Source organism: Leishmania major, chromosome 18 (genome assembly GCF_000002725.2).
Source record: "Leishmania major strain Friedlin complete genome, chromosome 18".
In the NCBI taxonomy this organism is placed as follows: Eukaryota; Euglenozoa; class Kinetoplastea; order Trypanosomatida; family Trypanosomatidae; genus Leishmania; species Leishmania major.
In genome coordinates this window covers 463,987-483,565 of record NC_007259.2, presented here as the reverse complement: position 1 = coordinate 483,565, position 19,579 = coordinate 463,987, and the positions used below count along the sequence as shown (strand labels likewise).

At 59.7% G+C, this 19,579-nt stretch overlaps 5 protein-coding genes across 5 annotated transcripts; all 5 read right to left on the bottom strand.

Annotated features, from left to right (window-relative positions):
• Positions 1-667: 667 nt before the first annotated feature.
• LMJF_18_1140 (conserved hypothetical protein) lies at positions 668-3,505 on the bottom strand (the record flags this gene model as incomplete). The annotated part of the gene is made up of 1 exon (XM_001682468.1): positions 668-3,505. One exon carries the CDS (start codon positions 3,503-3,505, stop codon positions 668-670), a length of 2,838 nt encoding a protein of 945 aa, XP_001682520.1.
• A 6,583-nt stretch (positions 3,506-10,088) lies between these two features.
• On the bottom strand, positions 10,089-10,799 carry LMJF_18_1130 (putative ras-related protein rab-5; the record flags this gene model as incomplete). Its single annotated transcript, XM_001682467.1, has 1 exon — positions 10,089-10,799. One exon carries the CDS (start codon positions 10,797-10,799, stop codon positions 10,089-10,091), a length of 711 nt encoding a protein of 236 aa, XP_001682519.1.
• A 1,589-nt stretch (positions 10,800-12,388) lies between these two features.
• Positions 12,389-13,459, bottom strand: LMJF_18_1120 (conserved hypothetical protein; the record flags this gene model as incomplete). The annotated part of the gene is made up of 1 exon (XM_001682466.1): positions 12,389-13,459. One exon carries the CDS (start codon positions 13,457-13,459, stop codon positions 12,389-12,391), a length of 1,071 nt encoding a protein of 356 aa, XP_001682518.1.
• Positions 13,460-14,557: 1,098 nt separating this feature from the next.
• Positions 14,558-17,107, bottom strand: LMJF_18_1110 (putative methyltransferase; the record flags this gene model as incomplete). The annotated part of the gene is made up of 1 exon (XM_001682465.1): positions 14,558-17,107. The coding sequence occupies one exon, from the start codon at positions 17,105-17,107 to the stop codon at positions 14,558-14,560; it is 2,550 nt and encodes an 849-aa protein (XP_001682517.1).
• Positions 17,108-17,913: 806 nt separating this feature from the next.
• On the bottom strand, positions 17,914-18,606 carry LMJF_18_1100 (conserved hypothetical protein; the record flags this gene model as incomplete). Its single annotated transcript, XM_001682464.1, has 1 exon — positions 17,914-18,606. One exon carries the CDS (start codon positions 18,604-18,606, stop codon positions 17,914-17,916), a length of 693 nt encoding a protein of 230 aa, XP_001682516.1.
• Positions 18,607-19,579: the final 973 nt, after the last annotated feature.

The window sequence follows — 19,579 nt, the reverse complement described above, 5'->3', positions numbered from 1 at the left end:
GCGGCGCGAGCTGCGGTGGATGTCTCTGCGTGGCAGGGTCGGTAGTGCCAAATGGCAGTCGTGTTTGGACGTTGTTGTAGACGTGGGTCGGAGGGTCCGGATGTGCGAATGCAGCTACGTTGCTAGGGCGTAAGAGAGCACGTGAGGTTCTCTGTGCACGAGTGTGCGAGTGTATGCGTTGGAATGAGGAGCCGGTGTGGAGGAGAAAGGCAAGAAGCAGCGGATGGCGGAGGAGCATAAAGCAAGAGTATAAGGATGCACAGACAGAACGCGCGAACAGCAAGCATTGGTGAGCTGACGGCTTGCGAGAGCGTGCACCTTCACCCATCCTTTCCCACCTCTTTTTCGTCTTTGTCTGTATGCCTACTTCGCTGCGTTTTTCGCCATGAAGTATTCGGCAACGACCTCACCCCTCGTCACCCTCCCCATCCTCCCGACACCTCTCAGTCGCTATCGCTCGAGCGAGTCATGGAAAGAGTCGGTGGTGGCGCCCGTGTCGGCCCTCCACACACACACACACACACACCTTCGCTGACCCGCAGGCAATCCTTATTGCTCGCATCGCCCCCGTCCACGGTTTGAGTGCGGTGCTGGGGGGGAAGCCGCACAAAGGCAAAAAGAAAAAGTGTGGTACGTGTGCCCCTCGTAGACTACTCCAGGAGCAGCCTCAGTCACCGAGACCGTAGTGCCGCACAGCCGCGTTGCCACGGCGAACCACCCCCTGACCGTGTCGGTGCTGCTGCTGCGCCGTGCTAGAGGCGGTAGCGAGCTGCTCACGAACTGCCTCTATCTCGTGCTCCAACGTGGTCAACCGCTCCTGCGCCTGCTGCGCTGAAATGGTTTGCGAAGCGGCGGGTGAGGGCGATGGTGCGGAATAGCCGCGGGTGGAGCGCACAACAGGCGACTCCTTCAGCGCTGATGCCTCGTCGGTGCGCGAGCGGCGCCGCGTCGTGGTTGCCTCCGCACCTGTCGCACTCCGCGCGTGAGACCTGCCCCCTGTGTCGCAACCGGCAGCAGTGCCGTCCTCCAACGCCTGGAGAGCTGCCGCCAAAAGTTCAGGAGAGATGCGTACCTCAGATGCACGGGCGGCGGGGGTGGCCGTCGTGCGCCCTCCCGCCAGACGAACGTTAGCGTCGCCGGCACGCAGCCGATACGCCTCCCGCAGCTGCGACTTCAGAAGCGAGTTCAGGTCCACCAGAGAAGCCTTCTCGGCACCGAGGGCCATGGCGTCCTGTTTGGCCAGCTGTAGCTCCTTCTTGAGGCGATCGCGCTCACGCAGCTCGGTGAGCAGCTGCTGCTCCAGCTGCACGCATCGCTGGCGCCACACCTCCGACTCCTGCAGGAGGTGTGTCGTCCTGGAGTCGGGAAGTGCTGGCGGAACGGAGGCGCCGGCGGCGGCCGGCGGCTCCTCACCCCCTCGCTTGCGATGTCGCCCCGGGAGCTCGGCTTCCCGAGTCGACGAAGAGTTCGTCGAGGACGACGAGGACGCTGATGCAGTGCGCGAACGTCGCGCCGGCCTGCGCCGACGACGTCGCTGTCGGTCCAGCTCGCGCACCATTTCCTCGTATGATTCGCGCATGCGGCTGTACTCTGAACGCATCTGCTGCTGCTGCCGCTGCAACGCACGCGAGACGTGGTCGCTGAGGTGGGCAGCGCCAGAGGCGAGCCGGGTCTGCATGTCCAGAGGAGGCAACTCTGTTTCGTCGCTGGTGACGAGCACCTGCACACGCAACAGCTCAGTTTGCAGTCGCACCAGCTCCTCCTCCTTGTCCCTCAACGAGTCCTGCAGCAGCTGTACCTCCGCCCTGGCCTGTTCTAACTCCTGCTGCAGCGCTACAGCGCGTTGCTGTGTCTCCTTAGCAGCCTTGATGACCGGGTCGTTCTGCAATTCAGCAGCGAAGTTGGCCACTTGCAGTCTTACTTCGGCGTTGGTGTGCTCGAGCTCCGCCACACGCTTCTGCAGCTGCTCCTTTTCCATGCGCAGCATCTGAAGCTCATCTCGCCCCTCCCTGGCACCTTCCTGCAGGTGAAACTGATCCTCCAGAGCGCGACGCGCCGCCTCGCTGGCGTGAAGCTCGCGCGTGAGCCGCATTGCCTCGGCCTGCGCCTGCTCCACCGCTCCTTGCCGAGCTTTCTTTGCCTGCTGGACCTCCTCCTGGAGGAGCTGCACCCGAAGCTCGGCCTGCCGGCACTTCTCCTCCAATGCGGAGCACTCCTGCCGCCCACTAGCCGCCGTCTTGCTCTCCTCCGTCTTCCAGCGATGCACCTCGGCCTCAAGGTGCTGTGCTTGCGCCCTCCATTTGTGACAGCTTTCCTTCACGGTTACGAGCTCCTGGTGGATCGCCTCGGACGTCTCCTGCGTGCGCTCAATCTCGCGTCGCAGACGTGTCGCCTCCTCTGCGGCCAGGCGGCGCTGCTGCTCCAGCTCCCGCTTCGTGTCGTGTAATGCCTGCTCTACTGAGGTGGTGGCTGCCATTGCCTCATCGCTGCTCTTGAGGAGCTGCTGCCGCTCCTTCATGAAGCGGGCGATGTCCTCGTCGTAGCGCGTCGTTAGGTGCTGCAAGCGCTCCTGCACCTCTGCCAGCATTGACTGAAGACGAGTGCGCTCTAGCTCCACGCGCGAGGCGCGCCCTGCCTCTTCCCGCGCAGTCGCCTCTGCTGCAAGGACACGCTTTTCAGCGTCGCCGACAACTCGCACAAGTCGATCCTCCAAGTTCCTCTTGGCGAGTGCCGCCTCCTGTGCGAGAGCCTCGTGACGCTGCTGGGCCACGGTAGACTCGTGCGCGAGGGCGGCGTTCGCCTCCTCCGTTGCCACAAGACGCTTTTCGGCGTCTGCCTTCTGCTGGCGAGCGTCCTTCAGCGCCTGCTGCAGCCCCGCCACCTCAGACTGTAGTCGGGCGACCTGCTGCTTGAAGCGCTCCTCCGTCTCCATGGACACCAAAGCACTGCGATCAGACATGGCGGCGCGCTCCTCCTCCAACGCCTTGGCTCGCTCCTTGTACCACGCGTGCTGCTCCGCCTGCTCCTTCTCAAGCGCCGCCTCCTTCGCGCGCACGGCCTCCGCCAAGTAGCGCTCCTTTATGATGTAGTCCTTCTGCACTTGCCGCATCGCAGCGTCACGCTCCTCCTCCACCTCACGCACACGCTGCCGAGCCGCCTTGACATCACTCTCTGCCGTGTCGATCATCTTCTCCATGCGCGTCGACTCCTCTGTCAGGCGCTTCAGTTCGCGGTAGAGCCGCTGTAGCTGCCCCGACGCCTCCTCTAGTGCAGCATCCCGCTCCGCTATGAGGTTGTAGTTGAACTGGTAGTCCTCTTCGAGCTTGCGCAGCCGCGACGACAGGGTGGCCACTTCCTCCTCACGCAAGGCGAGAGAGCGCTCCAGGGACTGCACGTGGTGCTCCACCGCGTGACGCAGCTCGTTCTGCTTATGCTCGATATCGATGTAGTCCACGGTCGAGGTGGGGGAGGCGCTGCGCAGCCCCCCAGGCACAACAGGCGGCATTACCAGAGGGGAAGACGCGGAGGAGTCGCGCTGCGGGTTAGGATGGGAGTACAAGTACGAGCCGCCCGAAGGTGCTGCGGCAGTGGTCGTAGTGGGTTGCGGTGCCGGCGGAGGGCGTCCAAGAATGGAAGAGATCGGCCCTGTTGCGCGCCGAGGCTTCGCATCGCCATCAACGGGGCGTGGGTGCGCCTGCGGCAGCTCCGGCGGTGGTGGTGGCTGCTGGACGCGCGCAAACAGCGCGTCTGTGGTCACCGCCGTGTCGAACAGAAGCGACGGCCGCCGCAGCGCCGGCGGAGACCCCGCAGTCGCGAAAACGGCAGCACTCTCACTCTGCACAGCAGAAGCGTCGCCTGCAAATGAAACAGCCTCCGCGTTCTCCTGCCGCCCCCTCCATGAGTCCTGCCCGCCACCTGCAGTGTCCAAAGAAGATCCGTCACCGTCGGCAGCTGCATCCACCCCATCGTCATCTGTCGGAGCAACGGTTGCGCGAGTGCCAGGCCTGGTGCGTAAAGACGGTATCGCCGCCGTTGGCGGGGGCGTGCTAGCTTCCAGCTGCTGCGCTACCGGCACTGCGCTAGCGGTAGGAGCGCCGCTGGCACTCGGTGTCGCAGCATTCAGTGGCGGTGGCGAAGATTTTTTCATTTAGAGCCGTCGTTCTTCAAACGTGGGAGATCACGGTAGTCGGCACTGGTAATGCGCAAGCGCGTGAGCGAGCGTACTCTTTCACCTCGACTCGTTGGCGATTCTCGACGCATGCGCACACAAACACGGGGAGACACGGCACGAACGTGCTTACGTCGGTGAAAATGAAGAAACGCAAGAGCAAAGAAGCGAAGCCGATAAAATTCGAATCAAGAGGATGCGGCTTGCCCTCTCCACGTACCTTTGCCTCTTTTTTTTTGGTGTGTGTGTGTGTGTGTGTAGCGGGGTGGGGGGATGGGGAAGGGAGGGGGGGAGGTACGTCGTTGCTGGACTGTTTGCGTGGTGACGTGACCGCCCAACTCTGCAAGTTCTACGGTAAGGTATGGTACAACAATCTATGTTTCTATCCACGAGACTCGCCAGCAAAGAAAACAGGCAGTGAAAGGAAAGACGTGTATAGGTGTGCGTGTGTGTGTGTGTGTGTCTTTACGGGAAGCAGCGCTGTCCGGGTGAGAATCCTCGACTGCTGTGCAACGTAGAGTGTAGGTATGCGCTGTACGTTGCTCTCACACGACACTGCCCGCTCGGTCCTGGTGGTTTCCACACAAGTGCAACGGTGCGCGACTGTGTCTGTGTGTCGACAACCTGAACACGGAGAGTTGGGCACATGCCTCGTAAGGGCGAGTGTGGGTTGCCGTGAAGGCAAGAAAGAGAAGTTCAAGAGTAGAGTGAGGTGGACGCAAAGACGACCAAAACGTTGCAGACATCGTTGAGACGGGCGCGGCCGATCTTTTTATTTTTTTTTTGCTGTTTCTGAGCTGTGGTACCCCAAGCACGCCCCTCCATTTGCAGCTCCCCATTTGCAGCTCCCCCCCCCCTCAACACACACACACAGACAGACGCACGCCAGAGAAGAGCAACTGCCAATCCTGTGAAACGGGAAGCGGCGGCGAGGGCGCGATACAGGAAGACAGCGGATCACCGTGCACCCCCCGTTCCAAATCCCTGCCACGTTGCCTCGCTCTTGCTCAACACATGACTGTCAACGGCTGCCCTTGCACCGAAACGACGTTGTCGCGCCCTTTTAACGAAGTTTCGTGGGCGCCTGTGTGCGCGCCCGTGTGGTGGTCGTCGTGATGGGTGCTCCTCCTTGCAGTCTTGTCTCCGCCACTTCGCACCTCTCTTGGCACGGCCTTTTCTTTGGTGTGAAACGGGTACTTCTTCGAGAAAACAAGAAAAAGGAAGGCCGCCAGCGCAAGATCAGCATTAGAATACTCCACGACGCCACAGCCAGAGAGTCAGTGTGGCAGAGACACAAACAAGGCATGCGCCTAAGAGACAAAAGAAAACGTCGTTGCACACACACACACATGCACCCGACGACACGCAAAGCATGGAGAGAGACGAGCCAACGGACATGGCAAAATAATAGGCACTTCTTTTCGCCTTTTCTTCCGCTGCATAGCAACGTGCCCATATAACTCCACCCGCGAACAAGTCAGTACGTACACACGCAAGCACACAGCCACAGCTCACCTGCCTCGGTCGCACTGCGGCTAAAACCCTGGCCGACCAGAGCGAGCCGTCGGCAGTCGAATGGGGTCATGCGTCTAGCAGGCCCTTTTTGCCCGTCCTCGCCCCTTCTTCCGATACGCGCCACGCGATCAGCGCCAGGCAGACACCCGGCGGACCGCACACCCCGACCCACGCAGGCCGCATCCAAGCTCCTGACCGAGGGCGGAAGCGGCGGCGCCCGCCGTGCGAGTAACCACGCGGTGGCGCACGCGCATGCCGGATCAGCCCAGCGAGGAAGCCCGCCAGCCGCAGGCCAGGGCCCCCCCAGACCCTGCACCCGGCATGCATGCCCTGCTCCCCCCCCCCAGCCACGGCACCCCACAACACGGCACGGTGGCTCTCCACACCGGAGTTTGGAGGGCCCGATGGTGTCACTCGGGGCGTTCTCGGCACGCTTCCGGCACCGGCGCCCCGCCAGCACACACGGCCACATCTGGGAGACGCCGGGCGCGCCGCGCACACGCACGGCGGAGCTAATTCGCATGCGTATCCCCGCGACCTCTTCGTCCACCGCCCCTGCTCTGCTGACCTCTCCTTGCTCTGTTCGGGTGCGATACGCCATGCCAGCGGCGCCCGACAGCGCGTGCGCACAGCGCCCGTGCCCCGGGGCGTGGCCCGAGGCAACGCCGTTTTCCAGCAGGTCCGCTGTCCGCATCCCCCGCCCCCGTCGACACCACGAGAAGGGGGGCGTCCCCGGGCGGCCCGCCCGCATGCGCCGCGACAGGCGAGGCGTTGCCGCCGGCCTGTGGCCGCAGAGGAGCCCCACCCACCCACACCCACGACCCATACGCCTTTGACAGGGAGCCGGCGCGTGGCAGGCGAAAGGGGCCCGCGCACACGCACGCACCAGCGCACAGGGAACCGACCACGCGCCCTTCGCAGGGGCACGGGAGGGGGCAGCCACACACACGCACACAGGACGGGGAAGCCCACGCCGCGCGAGCGAGGCGCGCGCAACCAGGCCATCGCGTTCAGGACCATTGCGTCAGACGGTGTGTGCTCCCCAGCTGCCAGCGACCCGCGAACCCAGCGCAGCATACCGGCCACAACGCCGGGTCGGCCGCCCCCATGGCAAACACAGGTGGGGGCCGGGGCTCTGGCGGGGGCGGGGGCCGCCACAGCGCCAGCGGCGCAGCAGGCAGCACACCGCCACCGCCAGCCACCCGCCACCGCGGCAACCCAATGCACCCGGACCGGCACCCGTGCGGGAGTGGGCAGGCGCGGCCCCCCCCGCCGCCCCGTGGGCTCAAGCATCCCTGCACATTCGTGCGGGAGCGCAGCCGCTTGGGAGCCCCCGCCGCACCGCGTGGCGCCGTGCAGCGCGGTTTCGGGGGATGCCAGCCCGGCGTCTGAGACCGGCGGCCAGGTCCGCGATCCACGCAGTTGGCGTCAGCGCCCCCGCCGGCTTGGCAAGCTTGTCGGCGCCGTCCCCTTGCCCCAACCCACAGCCACCAGAGACAAACGGAAGCGAGGAGCGCGCGCGACGGGCCAGCAGCGCCACCACCTGCGCCCCAATGCGCCGCACCAATCGCCCCGCAGCGAGCAAGGGAACCCAGCGCATAGGGGGAGCCATTGCCTGCGTGCCGCTGGCCGTTCCTAATACAAGCAGTCCGCCCACAGCCCGCCTGGGCGCAGCGCGCTGGAGTACACGTGGGTCCCCTCCCCTGCACCCACCCGTGCGTGTATACGGACGGCGAAAGAGGCAAAGGAAAAAAAGGAGAAGAGAAGCGAAGCACCACAGTACGGAGACAAGCACAGGGGAAAACGGTTAACACGGCGGCGGCAAAGGACGAAAAGCAAGGCGAACGGCGAAAACAAAAAAGTGCGCAATACAAATGTCGCATTGTCGAGGCGGCAATTCTCCTCCAAATAGAGCACGAGCTCCGCTCCATTGTACCCCCCCCCCTCCTGCGGCCCGGCCACAAGGCCCCCACCCCACCCGCGTCGTGCAAAGCGGTGCGGAGCACGCATTACAGCAACACGCCGACTCAGCCATCTAACCGCACGACCCCTACCACGAACTGTACACGCCACCCGCCCGCTTCGCAGGTTGCCTCACAGCGGCTCCCATCGTGCCGGTCGCCACCCATGGCGCATCCCGCTCGGGGTGGAGCTGGCTCCCCCACCAGGAGGCAGTCTGAGGGGCCGGGTACGATGCGCTTGAGTCGCGCTGACACGTTGTCTATCCCATGGGTAACATAAGCTTGTGCACTGTCGCAGGCCGCTCCACAATGCAACGCCATCCACGACCTGGCCGCCGGCATCAGCAGCGATGCATAGCGCTGACCTCCCCTACGTCACTGGTGCTTGACCTTGTCACCACCAGAAGCGGTTCGGCATCGGCAGGGCGGGGGTGCTGCTTGGCTACCCCAGACACACGGAGTAGGGATGCTGCACCCTAAGATGCCACGCGCTGAGGTGTGTGTAACTCCCTCTCATCAGGGGGTGAAGGAAAAGGTGATTTAAAAAGCATACAGGGAGGAAGCACATGCATACAACGTGGTGCGCAGCCGTACACAGGGCACATCCTACCCTTCGCTTCGCTTTCGTGTGGCCTGCAAAATAGGAAGAGGAAGTGAGCAAGTGAAATCAAAGATGAAGGCGAAGAAAACAAAAGGCACGCAGAAAATGTCAGCCGAACAACCTACAACAGCAGAGAGAGAGAAAGGGAGGGGGCAGATTCGACAACACGACTGGGCGTTGACAAGATTGAGAGAGCACACGCGCGAAAAGGGCTTTTTTTACTGTTGGTCGGTTGTCCATGCCATGTCGCCACTCAGCTGTACGTGCATGCACGCAGAAGTGCACAGACGGCCACCAACCCCTTCAATCCTAAAAAGACCGCGCACATACGGCAGAGAGCTCGCAGACAGCCATCATAAATAGAGAAACACGAAGACACAGCGAGATCCGAAAAACGAAAGAGGAGAGTAAGAGGGAGGGGGTTGTAGCAGAGAAACGCTTATCGAGCAAGCATGCAGCAGCGCCGAAAAGCATAAACGAAAGCAGTGGATCCGCCAACGCACAAAAAGAAAAATGAATAAGGTGGGGCACTGTTTCTTCTACCGTTTCCCACCATCCCCTCTACCGCTCTTCGCGGCTCCTCCTCTTCCGTGTTGATGGCATCGCTGTGGGCAGTGCTTTTTCGTTGTATTACTATTCGTCTTTGCTCGGTTGCCTGTACATGTCTGCACACCAATCACCTCGGTAGGGTAGCGCAGACCCCGCTTGGCAATGCTGGCAACATGGCACTGCCTTCTTTCTCTGAACAGCCACTCAAGACGAAGCAACGTGCGAGCAGAGACAACACACACACACACACGAGGGTCAAGTGGACAGCACGTCCATTGGCGAGCATGCAAGGGTGAGGGCAGAGAGAGAAGAGGAGCGAATAAACGGCACAGTGCTGAGGCCCACTATCAATCCCCACACCCTGGCACTCGTTGTCGTTCCCCTTGTTCGTTTCTCATAACCGCAACGCATCTGTGAGCACGTACGTGTGTGGGTACTGTCGTATGTCTCTTGTTCGCATGTGTGGCGCACACACACGTAAGACTAATCGAGCCTCAGAGAAATGTGTAAGAGAGTCGTGCTATACGCGTAGAGAACAAAGCAAGGAGGGAGAGAGAGAGAGAGAGAAAGCCGCGGCCTTGAATCCAAAAGTCACGCTCCATTGCTGCCGGCTACGTCTGTACTCAAGTAACCTCGTGCACGAGCGCACAGTTTCACTATGTGTATATTTGTGCACGTGTTTTTGTTTGTATAGCCCGCACGTGCAGGCAGGAGTGTCGCTCACAACAGCAGCAGCAGCAGCTGGTGCAGCTGGAAGCACCAGAAGAAAACAAAGGGAAACAAAAAGAGAGACGAGGGCTGGTGTCTTGGCGTTTCCGTTCATGCGCATGTGCACGCCGCGTGCACCTCAGCAGCTGATTCGGTCATACGTGGATGGTGTCAACAGAGCAAAGGCGCCAATCACAGACCAGGGAGAAAGAGGGAGGGAGAGGAGGAGGGGGGGGGAAGCACACACAGCAGTCAAAGCCACCGACAGCGTCAAAAACGAAAAGGGACGGTAAACGCACCGACCAAGTAACATATATGACAAAAAAAAAAAAGACGGTGGGATGAAAAGCACAAGAAAAGGGATTCTAGGCCGCGGAGAACGCGGCAGCGGAAACCGCATTGCGTCGCGCTAAGCTGAGGTGCACTCCGCTGGGGATTCGACTGTGTTATGCGGCTCTCGCTCTCTTCCTCTTCCGTTCCTTGTATGGGTGCATCGGCCCTTTGACGTTGCCTCTTCGAGAAGCAACAAAAAACGCCACAAGAGGAGGGAGGAGGATGGCAACACGAAGGTAGTCCGGAGAGGGGATCAGCAGCAGGTAGACTGGGCGGCCGATTCGTTGCTCTCTTCTACGCGCTCGCCGCGCGGTGCAACCACGCCGCCGCGTGCACCTCCAGCGGCCCCGCCACGGTTGCCCAAGCCCTGGTCGAGGAGCTTGGCAGCTAAATCGAGAAACACCTGCTCCACATTGTTGTTGTCCTTTGCAGACGCCTCATAGAAGGCGGCGAGCTGCTCCTCGGCAGCGAGACGCTGGCCATCCTCGAAGGACACCTGCCGCAGAGACCCCAGATCCTTCTTGTTTCCGACGAGCACGATAATGAGTGACGGGTCCGCGTTTGCTCGAAGCTCCTTGATCCAAGTCTGAGCCTTCTTGAGGCTCTCGCTATTCGTGATATCATACACGACAAGAGCACCGCAGGCGCCGCGGTAGTAAATCGGGGCGAGAGAGCGGAAGCGCTCCTGCCCCGCCGTATCCCAAATTTCGTACTTCAGTGCTCGCATCTGCTGCTGAAGAGCGTGAGCAGAGGTGGCACTGCCGGGGGCAGCCGCGGTGCCACGCGGAGGCGGTATCATCACCGTCTTGGACAGAAAGGCAGCACCGATGGTGGTCTCCTGGTTGGCTAAGAACTCGTTGCGCGTAAAGCGGAGCGCGATGGAGCTCTTGCCGGCACCAGACTCACCGAGCATCACTATCTTCGCGGACGTCGCCTCCATCAGCTGAGGTGAGTGGGTGTTCATTTTGTAGGCGATGTGGCGCTTTCGGTGGAGATGTTCTGTCGCGGTAAGCAGGACTAGTAGGGCGAGTGTGAGTGTATGCGTGAAGGTTGCCTATCGTGCTTGCGGAGTCCTCCCTGGCGCTCCAACTTATCGCACCTCAAAGCGCAGCGCTGTGCGTGAGCTCAACGAGAATGTCAGCGTCTGTGTGTGTCTGCGTGTGCGTGTGTGAATCCTTTTGGATGAAGCAAGGGGGGACGCACACAGCAGAGAAAAGAAAAGGGGAAACTCAGCAAATACTAGAGAAAACGAAGCACCTATACATATACATATATATATATATATGAAGATGTGTGCGTGTGTGAATGGAGCACAAGAAATATGGAGAGAGAGAGAGAGAGAAAGAGAGGCACGGACGGAAACGTGAGTCGCCGAACGAAGTCGATTGATAGATTGCTCCTTGTTGCAGTTGTACAGGGGGGGGGAAGGCGGGCTGAGAAGATGGAGCTTTTGTTGTCGAAACTGGACTGGGCTGCGCCTCCATGGCGAGGGCAGACGACCCCCCAATGAGCAAAGGCGCGCAAGGGAGGGAGAGGGAGGAGGGCGTGGAGGAGAGAAGTTCGCTCAGAGGACAGGAACGCCATGCCAACCCAGTGCCTCTGCGATGCGGAGGGGAGGGGGGCATCAGATGCAAAACGTGAACCGAATCACTTCGAAGAGAAGAGCAGGTGTGCCGAACGCGAGGTGTGCGGCTGGCGAGCGAAAGAAATGTGCGTTTCCTGACGCATGCGAACACACATGAGTGCAGTTGGTTGCTTGTTTGGAGGGGGCAAGCTGAGAAAGGGAAGCGCGGAAAGAAGCGGGAAGGCGGAGTCGGAGGAGGGGGGAGGGAAGGAAGGCACGCCTTGCCTTCGGTACAGAAACCAAAAGAACAGAGAAAGAGGATGACACGCCTCCTCTCCTCTACTCAGCCCCCACCCCCATGACGAACCTCGCCCGCTATCAACTACTAACAAGAAGAGGTGTAATAAGATCGAACGCGTATGCTTCCCCGTGTGGGTGGGTGTGTCCATTAGAAAACAGACGAATGAAATAGGGAGGAGACCGTCGCCGAGGACTCCGATGTCCCTTCCCCATGAGGCTGCATTTCTTCCCCTTGCCCAAGATGAGGGAGGGGAAAGTAGTAGCAGAAAGACGGAGAGGGGGAGAGAAGTCAGTATGCCCATCACCGACGCTTGCGATGGAGGCTGCGAAGGAAGGGACAAGGGGGAAAGGTAGGGTGGTGGTGACTTTGGTGGAAGAGCACGCGCGACGTAGCGGCAACGAGAAGTGCAACGAGTGCCAAACAAACAAACAAACACGACAGAAAGCGCAATACCATGCGAGCAACGAAGAGAACGAAAAGGGGGCAGCGGATGGAGAAACGAACTAGCAAAGGGGCGAGAGAGGGAGTGGCCGGGTGGAGGGCGGGGGGGGGGGGGGGGGGGTACAACGCCAATGAGAACGAGAGCGAGAGGCAGTCACGGCTTATTCAAGTCCACACATCCGATGCTCCCCTTATCCGTCGCCCTCCCCCCACCCCCTTCATCTGCCTCTCTCGCCCCCCCGCCTCATCACATCACTTGACACCCTTGACTGGAGGACGATGACGTTGACGGCCACGACCCTTTCCTATCCAAGTCCTTCACCGCCTTGATCACGCCTTCGGGCAAGGCTTGGAGCGGCGAGAGAAACACAATAGTGCGCTCCGCCATGCCGACAGCACTCTTTTTCACCACCGTCGAGAGTGTAAGAGGAGAATAGTAGGCTGCCTCGGCCTCGGCGTGGATGGGCAGTGTGACGGCGAACAAGTTCCAGGGTTTTCCGGTGCGCACGGCCGGTGAGTTCATGGCGGCACGATCCACCGCCGTGTCCAGGAGACGGCCTAGTGCTGTATTCTTGGGCATGAACATGAAGAACGGGGGCACCGGCTCGAACTCTTCGCAGCCAGCGTTGCCGTCCTTTTTGGACACACAAGTGGGTATGAGGAAGCACACGAGGCATGTCACCATGTCCGAGGGCAGCTCTGTCGCCTTGCCCACCGCCTTTTCGGGAGTGTTGGCGGGATGAGTGAGCAGACATGCCACGGAAACCGCCTTGTCACCCGGCAGAGACACCAGCATGCCAGCATCCCGCTCTGAAGGGGAGGGCGCGACGGCGCTGCGCGTGGCGGCGGCGGCGCGGCAGTGGTGCTGCAGAGGTCCGCGGTGCTGAAGGCAGAATGTCTGGCCGCATTGGTCACACTTCACGCGCGTCTCGGAGGCCTCGTGGCAGCCTTGAATGCTGCACGGCCGTGCCGAGCCGCCCAAGCGGCGACCTCTCGCCTGGCCGGGCCGCCCCTTCGCAGAGGCGCCGCCGTAAAATAAGCTGCCCTGCGGTACATCGCGACATCCTCGGTCAATGTGCCGGGACACCGCCTCGTCCATGCATTGGCGCGGGTACTCCAACGGTACAACGCGATAGCATATGGGGCACGTCCCGACCCGCACATCCGTCACGGCCGGACAGCGATGTGCGCTGTGGGAGAGATGGTGGGTGCAGAATCGCTTGTCGCAGTTGGAGCACCGGGCAGGCAGCAGATCGATCTCCGTGCAGCCCTCATACTGGCACATCTGATCATCTCTGTCATATACACCGACCTGCATGGTGCTGATTACACAAAAAGGGGTCGAACCCCCCCCAGAAACAAGAAAATAACGAGTTATGGAAACAAGGGAGGAGGAAGGAGGGTGTATTAAAAGCACGGAGCTATGGAGAAATGAGACCGCCCGCGCACCCGACCAACCTCGCCTTGGCCGCGCTGTCTGACAAAGAAGCGGAGAGGGGCGAAGATGCACAACGTGCCTCCATAGAAGTAAAGAGAAACACGGCAACGTACGGAGACGGAAAAACGATGACGAGAAAATGCCACGAGCAATCGGGGCGAGACCAACGCAAGATGTAAAGCACGAAATAGCGACGCTTGCGCGTATCGAAATGGCCCAACAGGAGCACGAGAGAGAAAGGAGGGCAACAACAGAGAAGAAAAACGCCGATTATATCGTGTACACCAGTGAAGGAGATGGAGTGGAACCACAGAGGTGGTAAAGGGTACGGCTTGTGCGGATGTTGCTGTGTGCTGAGGCTTGGCTTCCCTTCTTCGTGAAGCCAAGGTGGACGAAGACCGAATAGCAAGACAGAGAAGATGGATTGAAGATACCGAAAGAGCGTTCGTAGTGGAAGAGAGTTGGTTCAAGTAGCAGAGGCTCTGCTCGTGAGCTGTTCAGAAAGCACGCGTCTTCTCGGCGACCCTCAACCCCACTCCAACACCAGCCGCACCCTCAAGAGGACGCCGGAGCACAGAGCGAGAATGGCCGTGCATTCCAACGCGCGTGTATTGCGCGATCCATCCCCTTCGTGGAAAAGCCAGAGCAGCGAATCCAGCGCACACACGGACGCGTCACGGCTATTGAAAAGCCATGCATCGCCTCTCATCATTTTTCGTTTCGCCCCTCATACACGTGATGAGGGGCTCGGCGACAATTATACTGCTCCTGCGACTCATGAAGTTTGGCGGTTTAGTCAGTGAAGATGCGGTTACTCGCTTAGAATAGTACGCATACGCAAAAAAAGGAGAAGGATCAACAGTGCAGACAGGCTCCATGGCCTCTTCGATTGAAATCGAATGTAACTGTAGTCTCGATAAGCCACTGCAGTGAAAGCACAGGAGTTATGCGACACCACGCCGTGTGAAGCTTCCGGTGCTACACCTCCTTTGCCTGCTCCTCAGGCTCTTCGTCTGCGACCGCACTGCCGATGTTGTTGCCGGCCAGCGAGCCACGCTCAACGTCGTGAATGCCAAAAAACGTCATCAACCCGAACGCACGCAGAGAGCCATCGATGGCGAGCTCCAGCTTGTGCCCGCTCAGCGTCGCGCTCATGTACCACGGACCAGCGGCTGCATCGGTCGGCTCGTCGAAGAGGATGCCCACCAAAACGCACCCTACCTCCACGTGGCTTGTCAGCAGCACCGCCACCTCCTCGTCAGAGATGGTAGATTCACTACTGCCCTGCGTCAGCAACGCCTCGAGTCGGCTGCCAGGCTTGACCAGCGCCTTCGGATTCGCGTTAGCGGCTACAACAGCAGGATCTCCACCCAACACTGTCCTCCAGTGATCTCGCGTGTAAACGTGGCCGTTTCGGAGCAGATCCTCGAGTAGCTGCTTGTGCTTCGAAACGTGGAAGTGCAGCCTTCGGGCAGTAAAGCGCGGTGCCAAAAAAGAGGCGGACTCAACGACGGCGCGCCACCGGCAGGCCGCAGTTGGCAAAAACCTTCCGTCGTATGCCTCGAACGCGCGCATACCGACGGACACCACCTCCACGCCAGGGCCCTTGTACGGACGTGTGCGCAGCACCATATCCGCCAGCGCCGGAGTCGAGAGCACGATGCGGCGTATAGGCCCACCATTTGGATTGAGGTGATACAGAGGCACGAGGCCTTTCCCGGACGAAGAGCTAGTGGCGTCATAGTAGACGAAGTTCGCTTCGTCGCGGCGGTCAAAGCCGTAGAAGGTTGATATGTTGGCCCACGCCTCGTCCTCGACGCCAACTGGCGCCCACAGCTTGCCTTTCGTCCAGTGGTTCAGCTTGTGTCGAATCACTGTGGGCGCCGTCCGGTCTGGCTGCTTTGCTTTGCGGAAAGCCGCCACAAAGAACCCGCCGGTGTCATCACGATGCGGCAAAATGCGCAGGACCTTGTTGCCGTCGTACGTCGGCGGCAGCACCGGGTGCTGCATCCCCTCCACATTCGGGGAGAGAATCCCTCCTGCCGAGTGCAGGTGAAATCCCTTCTCCTGTAGAACCGCATTCACGTCGATGAGCTCGACACTGTCGCCGAAAGCCTCCAACCCGACGCAAACCACCTCCTCGTCCTCCTTCGGATTCATGCTGCACGTGCTGTAAACCAGAATGCCCCCTGTGGCCAAGAGGTCAAGGCCGCGGCACAGCAACGCACGTTGGGTTGGCACGAGGGACTTCACGTAGCTTGCCGACCATGTTGTGGCGATGGAACACTCCTTGCGGATGGTGCCGTCGCCGCTGCACGGGACGTCGCAGATGATGCGGTCAAACCGCCGTTCTTGCGGCTCGCTGCTTGGGTTCGTAGGATCGTTAAAGTACAAACGAGGCCACTGCACACCGTCGCATCGGGTAGTCATCACGTTTGGGGCGTGGTAGCGCTTCAGCCGCGCCGGAAGTGTCTGCGTCGCCTTCACTCTGTCCTTTTCGTTGGCGATGAGCACCCCTCGACAGACGTCTGCAGACCACCCACCGCTCAGCATGGTGTCCAAGGCCTGCACTGTTTTGCTGCCAGGTGCCGCGCAGAGATCCACGACAGTGTGTTGCGGCTGCACATCCAGCACAAACACCGGTATCGCCGACACCACCTCCTGAAATGACACGGCGCTAGCAGCGTGCAGGGTGCGGCAGACGTACTCCACGCGCTTGTGGCTGTGGTAGTCGCTATTGCTGCAGGAGTAGAGACCAGCGCTGGACGGAAAGGCGGTCACAGGACGCACTACGGCGGCAATGTCGGGTGTGGTGAGCATGCGGGTTGCGATGGCCTCCAAAGCACGCTCACTGTGGTGCAGGCGAAGCGTCATAGGAAGCGGCGTAGACATGCTCTGCACGAACGCCGGCCATTCCGAGTCAACGTTCTTTCTGCTGCCGTTGCCTGCAGAGGCGATCTCAAGATGGCTGCTATTTTCCTCCAATAGTGCTGCGTCGGCGGCGGCATGTCGAGCTGCAGGAGAAGATGGGTCCTCGCCACGCACAATGGCGTCAAATCGACTCCCCCGGTAGTACTGCAGAAGAGGTATCGTCTCGTCCAGCGGTCCGGACGTGGCACCAGCAGTGCGACGTCGCTCGTGGACATCCACCGGGCCCGACGCCTGGGAAACCGCAAAGCACAACTCCGCCACATTGATCCTGTCAATCGTGGATTGGCTGCGCGGCACGCGGCGAGTGATACGAACAATATCGAAAGCCCCATCAGGACACGCCTCCTCTCCTAGAACCGACAGCAGCTTCTCGAGCCCGCTGCCGTAGATCCACGCGTCGCCTGCGCCAGCATCGTGCCCACTTCCCTCCGCGGAGCACGGTGCATTCGACCCTGCTTCGTCCTGCGTGATGTCGGCGAACTCCCTTGCAAGGTAGCGGCGCGCATCCTCGTCGGATGGAATGAGCTGGACCAGCTTCGTCAAGGCAGTTGGCAGCTGCTCGCGCTCGCGCTGTCGGCGCTGCTCACGACGCTTCATGACGGCCACTTTCCAACGTAAAACGTGCGGTACGTTGTACAAAAGGGACTGAAGTGAGAGAGAGGGGAAGGGGGGGGGGCACAGAGAGCTGATTGGCACGAAATGGAAAAACGACCAGAAAAGAGGGGGCGCACGAGAGCAAAACAAACACGAGCCAAGTGGGGGAAGCACGAGGCTTGGTCGAGCTTGGGTGTTGCCCCGTGGCGCAACGTGCCGCAGCGTGCGACAGAGACACCGAACTATGCGCAGCGGCGTCGAAGTGGCGCAAGGGCTCCTGCGGTGCAGCTCAAGAAGAAACAATGACAAAGACCATACTTGCAGATGAGTGCTGTCTCTTTTTTGTTGTTCTTTAGCTTTTCAAAAGAGCCCCAAAGTGGCATACCGTATGTGTGCATGTGCAGTGTTACCGTACACCCCCGCCCCTTCCTTCCCACGACGCGCATGGTGACGAGTGGGTCACGACCACCACACCTCAACCCTTTTCCTTTTGTTTGGGGGAGGTCCAAGCAAAAAAAAAAATGGAGAAAAAAATGCGATACAAGCCGAGATGATCACTGCGTTTTCAAAGTTACGCACACACTTTGATGGGGAAGCGGCGACATGTGGGGGAGGGGGTGGTAAGAAGCAAGAAGTACACGCGCTAGGTGGTCCTGAATTGATGCCCTCTTGTCGCACAGTAGCCATGCACAGCCGCATAAGTCCCTGCCCTCAAGAACAGCGATGGCCTTCTCGACATATGCTAAACAAGAGCTGAAGTCGACGATTTTTCGGTTGCGCTCAATGTCCCTTGTTGTCTTCTTCGATGTCTACACTTCCCAGAATGCTTTGCCGTCTGCATTGCGCAGCTCGCGATCGGCGCCGTGGCGCAGCAGGTACCGGCCAATCTCCTCATTGTTATCCATGGAAGCGTAGAAGAGCGCGGAGTCGCCGTGTTTGTCCCGCAGGTCCATCCACACCCGATGCACTGCCTTGCTCTTCGCGTTGTTCTCACTTGTCGAAACAAGAAACTCAACGAGCTCCATGTTTCCGCGGTTCACGGCGCGATGCAGGCACGACTGGCCCCTGCGGTTTTGATGCATCAAATTTGCACCGTTCTCCAGCAAGAAGCGCACAATGCTCAGGTGCCCACGTCCCACAGCTAGAAGCAGAGGCGTTTGTCCCGTCGCATCCTCGGCGTCAACAAGCACGGCGCTAATAGAAGCAGGAGTGCCGTCGACGGGCTGCAAAATTCCCGGCATGTCTGACAAGAACTTTGTCGGCTTTCCGTCGCTGCTCCCCTCGGCAGGCTCGGTCACGGCGGCACTGCTGCTGTTCTGCTCCTCGGAAGTGGGGTTTTGCTGAGTCTCCTTCTGCTTCATGTGCGCGGCTAACTCAACCACACTCCGGTCCAGAATCTCTCTCAGCAGGTCTAGCGGTGCCCCAACGCTACAGGCAGTGGCAAACGGTGTGCTCCACTCCTCATCTTCGGTCAGCACAGGCGAATTGTACGGTGCCTGCATCAACTTGCGAGCCAGGTCGAAGTTCTTGAGCGCTATGGCCCAATGGAAGGCTGTACGCCCGTCATTGTCCTGATAGCTCCACAGCCCATGAAAGTCCGAGTGTCCAGTTGCGGGAGTTGTGTCGTCATCTGCTGCTCCTTCGGACAAAGAGAAAGCCGGCGCAGGCTCTAGGGGTGCTACCTGGCGAAGGCGAGCGATGATCACGTCGATGTTGGAGTCCCGGCAAAGCTCAGAAAGATGCATGGCTGATGTTTGATGGTGTGCGCTCGAGTAAAAGACTCTGGGTCAACTTGCAGACAAACTCTGCGGGAAGCTTAAAATAATAATAATAACGTCAAGGTGATGAGGCGGTGAAGTGTGCAGACTGCAGCTCGTCCCTGGAAAACGCGCTATCGCAGAGTGTGTGGCCAACAATCTACTTTTCAAAAAGACAATTGCGCTGACAGAAGTGTGTTGCGAGAGGTGCACACGGATGCAAAGACCCACGATGATCGAAGCATATACACATATATATATATATATACATATATGTATATATGTATATAATCGCCAACACAAGGAAACGGAAACAAAAAAATGGTAGCAGGCTGCCAACAAGGGTAAGCAAAATAGTAATAGGAAGAAAGAATGTGTTCCGCGAAAAGGAAAAAAGGAAAAATGTTTCAGATGATGCACCGTGACACTGTGCAGTGTGTGTGTGTGTGTGTGTGTGTGTGTGTGTGTGTGTGTGTAGGGGGGGGGGTAAGTGTCGTCGTGTGCGCCGTGTGAAAGTAACGGGACGAGTGCGGACACTGGCAAGCCGTGTAGAGACAAGATTTTGAGAAACTGTACTTCTGCTTTTCCTCCGTGCAGGGAAAGGGGGAGTGGCATGAAACCCAGAAACGTCGACGAAGGCGGGCAGCGGAAGAGAAGAGGAGAGAAAGGGAGAAGAGCCGTTGGACTCGAGAAGAGAAGGATGCAAAGGGGGGGTTGC